Source organism: Polyodon spathula, chromosome 37 (assembly GCF_017654505.1).
Source record: "Polyodon spathula isolate WHYD16114869_AA chromosome 37, ASM1765450v1, whole genome shotgun sequence".
NCBI classification, from domain to species: domain Eukaryota; kingdom Metazoa; phylum Chordata; class Actinopteri; order Acipenseriformes; family Polyodontidae; genus Polyodon; species Polyodon spathula.
This window is the reverse complement of record NC_054570.1, coordinates 3,336,033-3,351,297: the sequence shown is the minus strand read 5'-3', so window position 1 is coordinate 3,351,297 and position 15,265 is coordinate 3,336,033. Positions and strand designations below refer to the sequence as shown.

At 45.3% G+C, this 15,265-nt stretch overlaps 1 protein-coding gene across 1 annotated transcript in view; it reads right to left on the bottom strand.

Annotated features, from left to right (window-relative positions):
* Window positions 1-15,265, bottom strand: part of LOC121304182 (collagen alpha-2(XI) chain-like) — a 110,170-nt gene that overhangs the window by 81,351 nt on the left and 13,554 nt on the right. The window contains exons 5-8 of the mRNA XM_041235150.1: window positions 13,586-13,711; window positions 7,472-7,774; window positions 4,091-4,249; window positions 1,202-1,390 (exon numbers count right to left, since the gene is read on the bottom strand). Coding sequence (XP_041091084.1) covers window positions 1,202-1,390; window positions 4,091-4,249; window positions 7,472-7,774; window positions 13,586-13,711 — 777 coding nt within the window. The remainder of the gene's footprint in view (window positions 1-1,201; window positions 1,391-4,090; window positions 4,250-7,471; window positions 7,775-13,585; window positions 13,712-15,265) is intronic.

Here is a 15,265-nt window from a genome sequence, read left to right as displayed (position 1 = left end):
ATTAGGCAGGATACTCCATCATGACATTCATATGAATTTGTCTTCTATCAGTGCAGTTCCATACACAAGCAGCACACCAGTCTCTTATTCTCCAGAGCCCCTTTCACACTGGCATACTCTACCCAGGTCGGTCCCCGTGTCATGGGGGTCTGCTGTGTGATTTCACGCTGCTTTTGAAGAAGCAGGGTCGGCCTGGGTGACAGAAGCAAGTGCACAATGCTCACATGGCCACCCTTTCATCTGTTCATCTTCTCTGGATTCAATCGTCAGCCGAAATGGCGATTAGAGCAAATGTTTCTTCATCCCTGTTGCAATCTGACTCATGCTGCAACACAGATATGACTGAGCAGAATGAACAGAAGCGTTCCTTGTGGAAGTGAAACCTTCACACAGGCGCGGCTGTTTGTTACTGCATTGGCTTATGGACACCCATCATGCATTTTGTTTCGCTCAACCTGGGTCAAAGCGTGTCGACCCACATCCTTAGACGGGTCGTTGCCAAGGTACAACCCAGGAACGTGGTCTCACATTGTGATCCAGGCAGCCAGAACCCAGGCCCGGAGCCGGGTTGGAGCGCCAGTGTGAACGAGGCTTTATTCATATTTAAGTGGTTCTGTGTTAACTACAAACACTAGACTCTTAGTCTGTCATTATATTACCACTAGTCTGGCTTGTACCTGAGTGTCTCTGTGAGTGTGTGTCTCAGTGTGTCTCAGTGTTTCAGAGTGTCTCAGTGAGTGTGTGTCTCAGTCTCTCAGTGTCTCAGTGAGTGTGTGTCTCAGTGTGTCTCAGTGAGTGTGTGTCTCAGTGAGTGTGTGTCTCAGTGTTTCAGAGTGTCTCAGTGTGTGTGTGTGTCTCACAGTTTCAGCGTCTCAGTGTGTCTCTCTGTGTCTCAGTGTGTCTCTCTGTGTCTCAGTGTGTCTCAGTGTCTCAGTGTGTGTATCTCAGTGTGTCTCCATGTGTCTCAGTCTGTGTGTCACTATGTATGTCTGTGTGTCTCTTTGTGTCTCAGTGTCTGTGTGTGTATCGGTGTCTCAGTCTGTGTGTCTCAATGTGTGTGTCTCTGTGTGTTTTGGTGTGTCTCAGTGTGTCTCAGTGTGAGTGTGTATCAGTATCTCAACATGCGTGTGTGTGTGTGTCTCTGTCCGTGCGCGTGCGTTTAGAATGTGTCCCCGGTTCCTCCCCACTTCCTGTCACTTACACCTCCTTCCTCTGTCTCTGCAGAGAGAGCGGGGCCTATCTGGGCGGGGTTGTTGTCTCTGAAGTCCTTGTAGGAGTAATCGTACTCTGATGCCCCGGGGCCCGCCTCGGCCTCACTGTCGCCTGTCACATACTCCTCTGTGAAGAGCTCCTCAGCAGGGGCTTCAGAACCAAACTTCACCTCCTCCTCCTGAGACACAGAGAGAGGGTTGGGAGAGACAGGGGGGGCAGGGGAAAGAGGGGGAGAGTGTGGGAGAGAGGACAGGGGGAAGAGGGGGGAGAAAGACAGTGGGGAGAGTGAGAGGGGGAAATGGGGGAGAGAGGGGGAGAAAGACAGTAGGGAGAGTGAGAGGGGGAAACGGGCAATAGAAGAGAGACAGGGATGGGAGAGTGAGGGAGGGGGTAGGAGAGAGAGAGAGAGAAAGAGGGGGTGGGAGAGAGAGCAAGAAGGGGAGCGAGAGGAAAGGGATTGGAGAGGGAGGATAAGGGGAGAGAGGGGAGAGGGAGGGGGTAGGAGAGGAGTCAGGAGGGAGAGGGGAGAGGTGGGAGAGAGAGAGAGAGGAGAGAGGCACAGAATTGAGCCTTACCTTACACACACACACACAGAGTGAAGAGACCTTGTCCAGCATGGCCACTCTCCCAGGGTGCATTGGGATTAAGAGTCTCTGCCTGTTTTGTTTCCCTCTGTTTTTAACTAAAGCCAACGCCATCAATGGCACTTTACTAAAACCAGAGGAGCACGTGGGTGCAATCATTCCCTTCATTCTTAGATCCAGCTGAAGTGTCGCTTATTATAACCAAGCATTGCCAGGTCCTAATAGAGAGGCATACTAATTCCTTAGCACTGATTCTTAAATCCAAAATCTTTTTATTATTATATCCCACAAAAATCAATATTAAACTATTATTATTATTATTATTATTTATTATTATTATTATTATTATTATTATATAACCAAAAACAGTTTGATTCTTATAGCTAGCAAATTATGTACCCTTTAGTTTTTGATTGTTATAACCAATATTAGTCTTGCATTTATTTAGTTATGCTCAGCTTGTTATCTATGATAAATGACAGCTATTCTGCAGTACTTGATTACTATAACCAAACCCTCTTCTGATTCTTATATCCACAGGATTGTTCAGAACAGGATGTCTTCACTAAGAAAAGGGAGCGTGATCACACCTTGCAGCCGACGCCAACGTGTTCGTGGGTTTGGTACCAGCTGTTCAATACTTACTGAAAGGAGGCGCTTCTTCTTAATGGTCCCCTTGTCTTCTACGATGCTATACTCGTTCTGATTGGCTCTTATTTCAGTCACTCAAACGCTGTGTTAAGATGCTTTGACTGTCAGTCTAGGAGCTGCTCTTCAATTCTAAATGTGTAGCACTGGCTGGATCAGCACCATCTATAATCTGACACTTGGCAACTATCCTATAGTTTTGCTGGCAATGCACTAGCCTTGCACTAGATGGCGCTTAATATAAAGTGATTTTGGCTGATCTAGCTTGAGTTACACATGTCTATGGCACACAACTAGATCTGAAGAGCAGCTCCTGAACTCACAGCCAGAGCATCGCAGACTGAGCGCGTCTTTTACAAAAACACAACATTGACTTGATCGCAATTAGAAGCACTCAGAATGACTGAAACATCGCTAAACTCAGAGTGTGAAGCGAGTTGCTCTCAAAGCTGAAATGATCTCAAATCTGCAGCTGCCAGTTTTAGAACAAGTGTATCAACAGATTTGCACCAGATCTCTTTACTTACCTGTGCAGTTCATAGAGAACAGCTCCTTGAAGATCAATGACTCAGGGCTGCCAATACCAACAGCAACTTTACTCTTCTAACTAAATGTGATCTAATATGAGGAATCCCAGCCTAGGACTGTGCCGGCACCAATCTGAGAAGTCAGCAAGTACAACCAGAATCAAAACTACATCTCCCAGCATGCCCTGCAGCAACAGTGAGGGTGATGGGAGCTGTAGTTCTTAATGCAGGAGGTTGATGAAAGTGTTGCTAAACCAATCAGGACTGTGCCAGCAGCAATCTGAGCAGTCAGCAAATCGAACCAGAATAGAACTACAGCTCCCAGCAGTGCTAGCAGTAACCGTGAGGGATGATGGGAGCTGTAGTTCTTGCTACAGGCAGATTTGACAAGATTTTCTCACACAGCAGGTCACAGGTTATTTAAAAATAAGTAATCCAAGCTGGCAGAATTTAACTTAACTTCAATAAAACTTCATTTCAAATACTTATGTGTATATATATATATATATATATATATATATATATATATAATATATAATAGATATATATATATATATAATAGTCTTTCAATCCAGAAAGTTAGGTGATTACTATATCATAATAATAGTATTATAATTATATATTGATATACTATAATATCATAATTATTTAATACTATTAAAATTATTATAATCAGCACACAGCTTCCCAAACCAGACCAAACACCTGCTATTAATATTCTTTCAGGCCAAGACTGCAATACCTAGAGCATCCTGCAGGGGGACTAACGAGGAGATTCACGGCAGCAAGAGCAGCCCCACCACACCTGATGAATCTATAGAGTCGACTGTGAACCCGGGAAACAATAACTGCCCTTGAGAAATCAACTTGGTCATAAATAATGTGCTCTTCATTCTCTTTACATTATATTTTCATTTATTCTGTCTGATTTTTCTTACTAAGGCATTTCTTACATCCCCTAGGGGGCAGAGTGTTGTAGTGGTTGTTTTTCTCCTTTCAATATATTGCCCTCTGTGGCTCTTCAATATCTATATCCTTCCTGTTTCTTTCAATTAAAATCAAGCCTCCTCCCTCTCTGATGATGTCATGCACATGCTGGCCGGTCACATGCCCGGTTACCTCGGCGACAGGGGGTGGGCCTGTCTCCAGCTGTCCAATAAGCTCCTGTCTTGCCTCGGGCTCCTCCTTTGGAGTGTAATTGTACTCCTCCCCTGGGTAGGGGGTGTGGTGTGCCTGAGAGGGGGTGTGACCTGCCACTGTGGGGGCGGTGCTTACATCCTGAGTAACAAGGGAGTGGGCGGGTCCAGGAGAGAGATAAGCGTTAGCGTTAGTGAGAGTTAGAGAGGATTCCCTCGTTAAATGGCCAGGATGTAATAACATGATGTTTGAAACCAAGTCGAGGAAATCCATCTTTAACATGAAGCTGAAATATTCAAGAGGACATCAGATTGCATTTTCAGAATTATTTTTTTGCTGTTTGCAATCCTTGCTCACAATACAATACTTTTGTATATATATATATTATATATATATATATATATATATATATATATATATATATATATATATATATAATATTTATTTTGCTCAGTCTGTGTTGCTCTGACTGTGAGTTCAGGAGCTGCTCCAAATCCAACGTCACTTTATAGAAGGGACAGCGCCATCTAGTGATCTGCCACTTTGGATCAAGTTTCCTTGCGCTTTGCTGGCAATACACTAGCTGTGCACTAGATGGCGCTGCCGCTTACTGATATAAAGTCCTTGGCAGGTAACTAGAACTGAAGAACTGAAGTGAGTTCCGGAGCACATAGTCAAAGCAGCACAGACTGTGTTTGGGTATCTGCACTAAGAGACACAGCATGACTACAAACAGCATGAGCATGTGAACACTGTGAAAATGAAAGGTGAGGCCTCCTGCTCTCGGATCGTGTTGGCCCCTCATTGTCAGCGCGGGTGGAGGGGACCAAACAGGATCCCAACATTTCAAACTATCAGAATTCACAATGGTTTTTACACTTCATTTTTGTTAAGCTGAACAAGTCTTAACAAAAAAGGCAGGAGTGAATGAGGGCGTAGACAGGGATGGAGTGAGTGAGTGAGGGATGAGAGGAGAGAGAGAGAGAGAGAGAGAGAGAGAGAGAGAGAGAGAGAGAGAGAGAGAGAGAGACTTCTTGTGCCTCACAGAAAAAAAGAAATCAAATACTATCAATGTAGTTTTGGATAACTTGTGACAAACTCAAAGCTCATTTAATTTCCTCTCCTGTATGATCAGTGTCCTCTCCCATTCTCTGGTGCTTAGATTACTATCTGCCTGCTTCAGTGCACACCGCACAGATGAGTAAAATAAACTCCACTTATAAAATCAGCACTAATCTAAACCATTGATCTAGTTTACACAGCTTGCCACAGTAACCTGGGAAAAGTATTCAATTGAGTTTTTTTTCTGCTAGGCTTTTGTAAATGACCATGAGAAAATGCATTAGAGAAAGTGTAGTGTGTAGTGAGCATACTACCAGCATACTGCAAGACAAATCAATAAACCCAACGTGACAGCGCCATAGAGGGATTGTGATCAGCTGCTATGGCGCTTGCTGTTGCTATAGCGCTGCTATAAGTTAGGGTTAAATCTGTCTTGAGCATCACCATACTGTAGTATACTGCTTTTTCACACAGCACACAAGGAGATGTATTCTGATAGAGGGTTTGGAAAGAGAGATGGGTGTAAAACTGTGTTTAAGTTGATTTTCTGTGGGTGTGGGTGTTTATATTGGGGGGGGGGGGGGGGGTGATTATCACAGATGCTTGTCATTCCCGTGGAGGGGGGTGATATACGGACAGGGTGGTTATAAACACACTGAGACACTTTCCATGCGATTCAATTGGAGTTCTGGCTCTGAAATGCTTACTACAGCTTTTGAAATGTACCAAATGTTTTAGCAGTGTTTTGGCAATAAATAATAGTTCACTTTTTTTTGGTTATTTGGTCATTTTTAAAAGCCGCTATAAGTATGGCTTCGCTGTAATTCCAATTTAATCCTTTAAGAAATTATTGTTTGGGTCTAATTAACAAAGCTGTAACTTCTAGAGTTATTTCAAGAATGCCCTTGTTTTATTATTATAAAGACTGCTGGGAGTGAATCCACGTTGATGTTTATGAAAGTGTTCTAGGCTTTCTGGAACGTTCTAGAACAGTTTCGTTCTCATCACTCATCACTTCTTCACTCATCTATTCTTCTTCTTGTTTCAATTCACTTTGTAAATCATTGTGCTAATTTAGTGCACCTCTGTGTCTTCAATAGCGCTTGCAGAATCATGTCAAAACTACATCAGAGCATCTGAGAGTAACCATTAGCCTGCCCCCTAGTGGATATAAGAAATGCACAAATGTGAAACTAGGGGGCAGAGTATTGCAGGGGGGGCAGGTTAATGATGGTTTCACTCTGGGGTAGCTGACGTAGAGTTTAGACAAGATTCTGAGAGCTCTATTGAGGCCACAGGATTTGCTTTAAACTGAAAGAGATTTACAAAGCAAAGAAGAAGACATTAGTGACGATGAGGGTGAGACTCACAAGGGTATCATAATGATCTTGAAGAACCTGAGCCCCTGCAATTCAACTAAACTGCAACTCAACTGCACTGCGATTCAACAGCACTGCAATTCAACTACACTGCAATTCAACAGTACTGCAATTCAACAGCACTGCAATTCAACTACACTGCAATTCAACAGTACTGCAATTCAACAGCACTGCAATTCAACGGCACTGCAATTCAACAGCACTGCAATTCAACTACACTGCAATTCAATGGCACTGCAATTCAACTACACTGTAATTCAACTGCACTGCAATTCAGCTACACTGCAATTCAACAGCACTGCAATTCAACTACACTGCAATTCGACGGTACTGCAATTCAACTGCACTGCAATTCAACGATACTGCAATTCAACGATACTGCAATTCAACTACACTGCAATTCAACGGCACTGCAATTCAACTACACTGCAATTCAACGGCACTGCAATTCAACTACACTGCAATTCAACGGCACTGCAATTCAACTACACTGCAATTCGACTGCACTGCAATTCAACGATACTGCAATTTAACTGCACTGCAATTCAACTACACTGCAATTCGACGGTACTGCAATTCAACTACACTGCAATTCAACGATACTGCAATTCAACTACACTGCAATTCAATGGCGCCACAACTCAGCTACATTGCAATTCAACTGCGCTGCCATTCAGCTCCACTGCACTTCGATGTCACTGCAATTCAATTGCACTGCAATTCAGCTGCACTGCCATTCAACTGAGCTGCCATTCAGCTCCACTGCAATTTAACTGCACTGCCATTTAGCTGCACTGCAACTCAACTGCACTACCATTCAGCTCCACCTCTGTACTGCACTGGATTCTGCTCTTTCAGGGTGCGGGGGGGGGGGGGGGGGGTGTTTGATAAGATCTGGATAAGGAGGGGCTCTTGTTTCTACCTGTTGATAGCCGCTGCCGGATTTCTTCTTGGTTTTGCCGGTGGAGATTGCACCTTTTTTGACTGGTGCTTTGCTGACCGTGTTTTTCACCGCAGCTACCTTGGCTTTGGGGGTCTTTTCTGCCGCGGTTTTAACAGGGGTGGTGGCGGCAGGCTTGGGGGGGGCTTTTTTAGAGGGGGAGGCCTTGCCGTTGTTGCTGCCATTTTTGTTTTTCGGGGGGGTCTTTGCGTTGCCGTTGGACGCGGCCGGTTTGGGTTTGGCTTTGACCGCGTCCTTGTGGCTGACAGCGGCTTTGCTTGTCTTCTGGGAGGACGAGAGGAAGGAAGGAAGAAATCGACGGGAGGGAGGGAGGGGTGATGGATAGATTGATTGACAGATAGGCATTTGGATGGATAGAGAGAGAGACAAGGGGGAGAGAGGGAGAGAGAGACATTATGATGAGTATGGATGGGTGGAACATGACAATGGGGAGTTGGCATTATAAGGCCCCATTAGAAAACTAGGCTCTTGCATCAGTCTTGGAGCGTGCAATGGGGCGCACCTCCGTGTGCTTTTATTAGGGTTTACATTCTGGAATTGCTTGGCAAATTAATTATGTAAAGGTATGTGATTATATTTCAATTTACAACACGGGAATCAATATCAGTCTTCTTAACTGATGTATTCTTCTTGTTCTGGTTTAGATTCTTTATTTCATTTTTCTGTGTCAGTCATCACGTCCTGAGGACTTGACAGCAAAGCCCTAAAAGAGCTCTCAGAATCATATATCAGAGTGTTACTGTAACCTGCCCTCTGCAACACGCTGCCCCCAGTGGATGTAAGGAACACCACATGTGCTGTACGTGGTATTTCCTACTGATGTGTTTCTTAAAGCCACTAGGGGGCAGTGTTGCAGGTGGCGGTTAATAGTGGTTACAAACCAGCGTGCCTGATGTGGAGTTTAGCTGTGATTTTAGAGCTCTGTTGAGTCAGGATGGGGAGACTGAAACAGACGTACAAGTGAATCTGAAGATGAATACTGATATTGATTTGACACCTCTACTTTCTTTAACATTGTAGGTCATTCTTTTGGCAAACCCATTTCTGCTGCCACGGTGTGATGTTTTCGGGGGGACCCCAGTCCCGTGCCGCACTGATGCAAGGCCTGGACTCAAACAGCGTTCCAGTGAAGACAGGAGTGTGACCCTGAACGACAGAGCGTCGATGGAATGATGGGAGAGACTGAGAGAGGGAAGGGTACCTCACCTAAACACAAACCCACACAGGTGTCTCCCCAAAACCAAACAGAAACTCTAATCTCTGTTCACATAACAGAGCTGCTTAAAGTATAAAGATATTCATAAAACGTTGGTCTGCTTGACTCAGCTTCTTCTAGTTTCAATGAGAACACTGATGTGTGCACTAGCCGAAAAGTTTGTCTGCTTGACTTCCTCTATTTGGCTATGTGAGCGTATGTTTGGTTTGTGTGTGCTTGCGTTGTCTGATGACCCATCTGCTCTTTCCTCACCTCTCTCCCCTCTCATCTCTCTCCACTCTCCTCTCCCCTCTCCCCTCTCCTCACCCCTCTTCCCTCTTCCCTCTTCCCTCTTCCCTCTCCCCTCCCCCTTTCCCTTCTCCCCTCCTCTCTCCTCTCTCCTCTCTCCTCTCTCCTCTCTCCCCTCTCCCCTCTCCTCTCTCCTCTCTCCTGGGTTACCTGTTTTAGCTGTTTAGTCTCAGTCTCTGCTCGGTCGGGACTCTCTGAGGTCTCATCGTAATAGGGATCCTCATAATAATCTGTCGCTTCATCATAGTACTGCAGGAAGCAAGAGGGCAAGCGAGGGGAGCGCACGAGAGAGAGAGAGAGAGAGAGAGAGAGAGAGAGAGAGAGAGAGAGAGAGAGAGGGAGAGAGGGAGAGAGAGAGAGACTCAAAATTAAGAGATCAGTTTTTTTAAGTTTTCTTTGCCTTCTGTGTTGGATACAAAAGACTCAGAAAAGGAAATAAAATCTCTTAATTTTTTATTCCATCGTACACACACACACACACACACACACACACACACACACACACACACACACACACACACACTGACTGATAGACACTCATACTCAGAAACAGACAGACTAACACACAGGTAATCAAGTTCCCATCCAAGACACACAGAAAGACAGACAGAGAGACATGCAAACTAAATACAATAACACAAATTCACACATTGACACACACACACAGTGACACCCCCACAGTGACACACACACACACACACACACAGTGACACACACCACACACACACACACACACACACAGTGTAGATGGAGTTTCAAATATTCAGGATTTCAGCCAGAAAGAGATATCTGTGTTCATCGTCTGCTATAACTGTAGAGGGGTGCAGAGGAAGGGCATATGAAAGCCTAACTGTGCTGATTTTAAAGATGAACACAGTTTCTTGAAGCAGCAGGCTGATGCACAGATTCAGTCTTAATCATCAATAAAATCAAACTGAATTCTGATGTTTTAACCACCTTACGAAAACCAAATGACTTAGAAGGGTCTATGAGTCAGGGTCTTCTAAGATTTGGAGTGCACCATAAGAAATACAGGCCATGTTGAGCAGAACAAGAGCCTCATAGTCTTATAAGGCATGTCATAAGACACAGTCAGGCGTGCCAGAGTAAGGAGGCTCTTACAAGACATTTCAGAGGAGAAGCTGTAAGGCGTTTGAAAGCAAGGATAAAGCAGACCCCCTATTCACGAGGACTGACAGAGGAACTTGCTGCAGCTGTGAAACATCCCATCTCATCTCACTCAGCTCACTTTCTTCCTCTTCTGCTTGTTGGGTAATTTTCTGTTTCACCCCTGTGTCTGCACTGGAGCTCTCAGAACGACGTCTAATCCCCAAGTGCCCCCGGCAAAACTCTGCCCTCTAGTGGATGTTCTGTGCAAGTTCTTACTCATGTATTTCTGACTTCCACTAAAGCCTCAAGCAGTCCCGCTCTCTTCTCATCTCAACTGACTCATAGCGGTGTGTGTGCCCTTAAAACCAAGATTATCCAGATTTCAGTGGGGATGTCTTCAGATTTGAAGATTGAACATGCTGAATCTTTTCTAGACGCAGTTTCGTTCAGATGTGATCAGTCTGTCTGTGTGCGGCGGCTGCCGACCAAGACTGACTGAGACCGATTAATCATAAGGGCGTCAACCAATGGCGAAGCAGGTTTAAGTGACGTGGCTTGTCATGTGACACGTTATACAAGATGGCGGAATATTGACAACTTTAGTCCCGCAGGTAAAAATACATTTGAATAGTTTTTTTTTAGGAGTTTATTAATCAAAGATAAATGATCAATTTACATTTTTATTATCAATCTACTGGTAGCCTATATTTTTTTTTACTGCATTAAAACAGAAGTACCCAGTGCGTTGATCTCCAATAGGTCACGAATCACAAGCCTCTTGTCGCTGTGTTGGACTACATTAATAAGAAAATGTGTACAGGGCAGCATTAATTAAATGTGCATAAGTATTAATCACCAGAATCTAGTTGCGGTCAGTCTAATTCACTTAGCAGAGTGTGAAACCCAGTCAGGAAAATCTCAATTGTGACCAAACCAAAACGGAGCACAACTGATCACAGAATCTGTGCAAACTCAGACGAGATGAGTCGGGCGGCTTGAGTCGGGCTGTGTGCGAGGGCTCAAGGGGGCAGAGTGTTTGAGGCAGGACTGCTTTGTAAAGGTTAAACTATATTTGGAGGGCAGGAAGACTGAAACAGAACATGATCCACTAGTCAAATAACATCTGTTATGAGAACTCTGATACCTCACACCTGTACCAAGTTCCTCTCTTAAAGAATGCTGCATTTAAATTCTACAGTGTTGCATGACATAGTTACGTGCATTTTGTGAATATACAGAAATGTTCGCTCTAGACTGTTCTAGACTGATCAGTCTAGAACAGTTTCATGAATTGCAAACTTAATCTCATTTTTAAAAATAGTTTGAAAACAACACTCTTTAAACTCGAAGTCCATGCTGTACCAGTGGGTCATGTGATTGTATCCCCGCTCGTTGCGTACGGTTGCCTGGCAACCTCAAGGAGAAATGCAACTTCCTCCCTCCCAGGGGGTGGAGCCAACTGGAAATGCATCATGGGAGTGGTACCTCCACCACCTACCCATAATGCACTTGCGCTGGAGGAAGTTAAGCTCAGATGTTTGTACTTTGATGAATTATTTCCTGCTCACAAGATTCAATTCCACACTGCTGACTGTGTGTCCTGTGCTATACACTAGGGGGCAGTGTCCCAGATAATGTCAGTATACATTTCTCCATGACATGCTGCACTTACCCATTCTAAAATGAATTCTAACAGAGTCTGAGGCTTTGAAACTGCAGTTACAATATCATTCTAGTACAGTCTAGTCTGGGGGTCTCAAACTGCAGTTACAAAGTAATTGTAGTCCAGTCCAGCGATCTCAAACTGCAGTTACAATGCAATTCTAGTCCAGTCTAGTCTAGTGATCTCAAACTGCAGCTGCAGTTATAGTATAATTCTATTGATTTTTAAATTTGGGCGTTTCCAACAATATTAAAGTAACCCATTTGTTCCACCTTTGAAATGAATATATAGATATTTAAACCCATTGCTGCTCTTGTGTTGCTGGGTAGTTGAGGCATTGGGCTGCCTCTGTCTTCCTCAATAAATAGCTTGGTTTCCCTGAACAGGCATTCATCCCCTCTTCAAAAATAGGCAACATGTTTTATAAACAAGTGCAAAAAGACATTAATTTACTAATGAGAATGACTGGTCCCAGACTGATCTTTAAAGAGACTGACCCTGGAGATCATCCAGTGAAGAGCAGCCAGACAGATCCCTAAAGAGACTGAACCCTGGAGAGAGTCCAGCGAAGAGCAGCCAGACTGATCCCTAAAGAGACTGAACCCTGGAGAGAGTCCAGCGAAGAGCAGCCAGACTGATCCCTAAAGAGACTGAACCCTGGAGAGAGTCCAGCGAAGAGCAACCAGACTGATCCCTAAAGAGACTGAACCCTGGAGAGAGTCCAGCGAAGAGCAGCCAAACCTTTAAAGAGACTGAACCCTGAGTCAGACTGATTAAAGAGACTGAACCCTGGAGAGAGTCCAGCGAAGAGCAGCCAGACAGATCTCTAAAGAGACTGAACCCTGGAGAGAGTCCAGCGAAGAGCAGCCAAACTGATCTTTAAAGAGACTGAACCCTGGAGAGAGTCCAGCGAAGAGCAGCCAGACAGATCCCTAAAGAGACTGAACCCTGGAGAAAGTCCAGCGAAGAGCAGCCAGACAGATCTTTAAAGAGACTGAACCCTGGAGAGAGTCCAGCGAAGAGCAGCCAAACAGATCTTTAAAGAGACTGAACCCTGGAGAGAGTCCAGCGAAGAGCCACAGAATTTCTCATGGACTGGAACTCTCTCGGAAATTTCTCTGAGCTTGGGACCTCTTCAGGTCGACTTCTTCGTCGGTCTGTCTAGAAATCTCCTGACTTGAGGACCTCAGAAATTCCCTGGAGAGAGTCCAGTGAAGAGCAGCCAGACAGATCCCTAAAGAGACTGAACCCTGGAGAAAGTCCAGCGAAGAGCAGCCAGACAGATCTTTAAAGAGACTGACCCTGGAGAGCATCCAGTGAAGAGCAGCAAGACAGATCTTTAAAGAGACTGAGCTGTTGAAGTTGAATCTCTGAGATCCTTTCAGACCAGACAGTTTTGAGATCAATCAGCCACTGCACCGATGTTTCTGCGATGGTGTCAGGACAGGGTCACATTGTTTATGTAAAATGCAGAACAAACACTGCAGCCAGTCACGCTGTTTTCATCATGGCGGGAGGAGAGCACTGTGGGCTGTCACTGCACTTGCACTGATTCTAATATTTTGCCTTTTTTTGAAAAGGGGTGCGATTATCTGTTGAGGGACCACCGGTCTTCAAAGACAAGTAAAGGAGGGACTCTGGCCTTGTTAAGGGGTATCCTAACGTTAGTAAGGGGGTGCTCCAGGCCCATTTAGAGGGTACACATGGCTTAGTAAGGGGGTACAATAGCCTTGTTAAGGGGGCACCCCAGCTTCCGTAAGGGGGCAGAGTGGACTCACTATGGGGCTCTGTTACTCACGTAGTCTTTAGCCTCCTGTGCTTGCGGGATGTCAGGCAGCGCAGTGTCGCAGTCAGGGCTGTAGTGCTCACAGTAATCATACGCAGCCTGGGGGTTAGAGGCGATCAGGAGCTGCTGGATATCACCCTGTGAGAGAGAAGAGAGGAGAGAGCAGAGGGGAGAGAGAGCAGGAGAGAGAGGGGAGAGCAGAGGAGAGAGAGGGGAGAGAGAGAGTCCACCTCTGTGAGATTAGAAAGAGGAGAGAGCTCCTCTCCTCTCGAGCAGAGGAGAGAAGAGTGGGAAGGAGTTCTCACCCAGCAGCAGGAGAGAGAGGGGAGATCCTAGGGTAGAGCGTTGGTAGAGGCAGAGCTCAGAGCTCTCCCTTAGAGGGGAGAGCAGTCTCCCCTCCCTAACTCTCTCCGTCTCCGCCTCTCTTCCCCGCTCTTCGCCGCTCGGGGGAGAGGAGGAGAGAGAGGGGAGAGCAGAGGCAGAGAGAGAGAGGAGAGGAGAGAGAGGAGAGAGAGAGGGGAGAGCAGAGGGGAGAGAGGGGAGAGCAGAGGGGAGAGAGGGGAGAGGAGAGGGGAGAGGAGAGGGGAGAGAGGAGGAGAGAGAGGGGAGGGGAGAGGAGAGAGAGAGGAGAGCAGAGGAGAGAGAGAGAGGAGAGCAGAGGGAGTCTCTCCTCGTCTTCTCGTCGCCCCTATCTCCCCTCTCGTGTCCATCTCACTCTTGATGTCTGGGAGAGGAGAGGGGAGAGAGAGGAGAGCAGAGGGGAGAGAGGGGAGAGCAGAGGGGAGAAGGGGGAGAGGAGAAGGGTGAGAGGACAGAGGGGACAGGTAGGAGATATTTTTGTAATTAGACAGGTTCATTTGATGTTTTTTATTAATCCCCCTAAGAAAAGATCCTAGCTAAAGTGCAATACTAATCATTACGTTTCATGTATGCACTGTCTTACTGAAGTAGTGTTTAGACTAACTGTGAGTTTAAAAAATAAAAGCAACATCCCTCCATAATTAACACAAAAAAAACACAAAACAAGAAATAGGAAGCATAAATCTTAAATCATAAATACATTTGATACATTAAGCGTGCCTGATAGAGACACACATAACTGCATTCCTGGTCTGCTTCCTGTACTTGTGGGGGCTTCTTATTGACTCTCACTATATTTTTATTTACTATTTCTAACTCCAGTCAGACAAAACTCCACACAGGGTGAAAGAAGCTTTGTTTTGTTTGATTTATCCTTTCGTTATATATTTTTTTTAAAGGCATATTTAGTTCTTAAAAATGTATTTTACAAAACACATGTTCGGTACGATTTTCCCAAAAGTGTCATTTTCAGCAAGCTCCCACTGTTGTGGGACTGCGTTTTACAAAGTGGGGACGTCCCCGTGTCATTTTTGCAGGAGTTGCTGTCTTTGTGGGGACATTTTCTCAAATTTTGTCCCCACATTGATAGGGGGTAGGATGTAGGGGTAAGTCTTGGATATATAGTGGTGCAAGATGCATGGTGTAGGGTGTAGGGTGTAAGGTGCAGGGTGCATGGTGTAGGCTGTAAGGTGCATGGTGTAGGGTGTAAGGTGCAGGGTGCATGGTGTAGGGTGCAGGGTTTAAGGTGCACGGTGTAGGGTGTAGGGTGTAAGGTGCAGGGTGCATGGTGTAGGGTGTAGGGTGTAAGGTGCAGGGTGCAGGGTGTAGGGT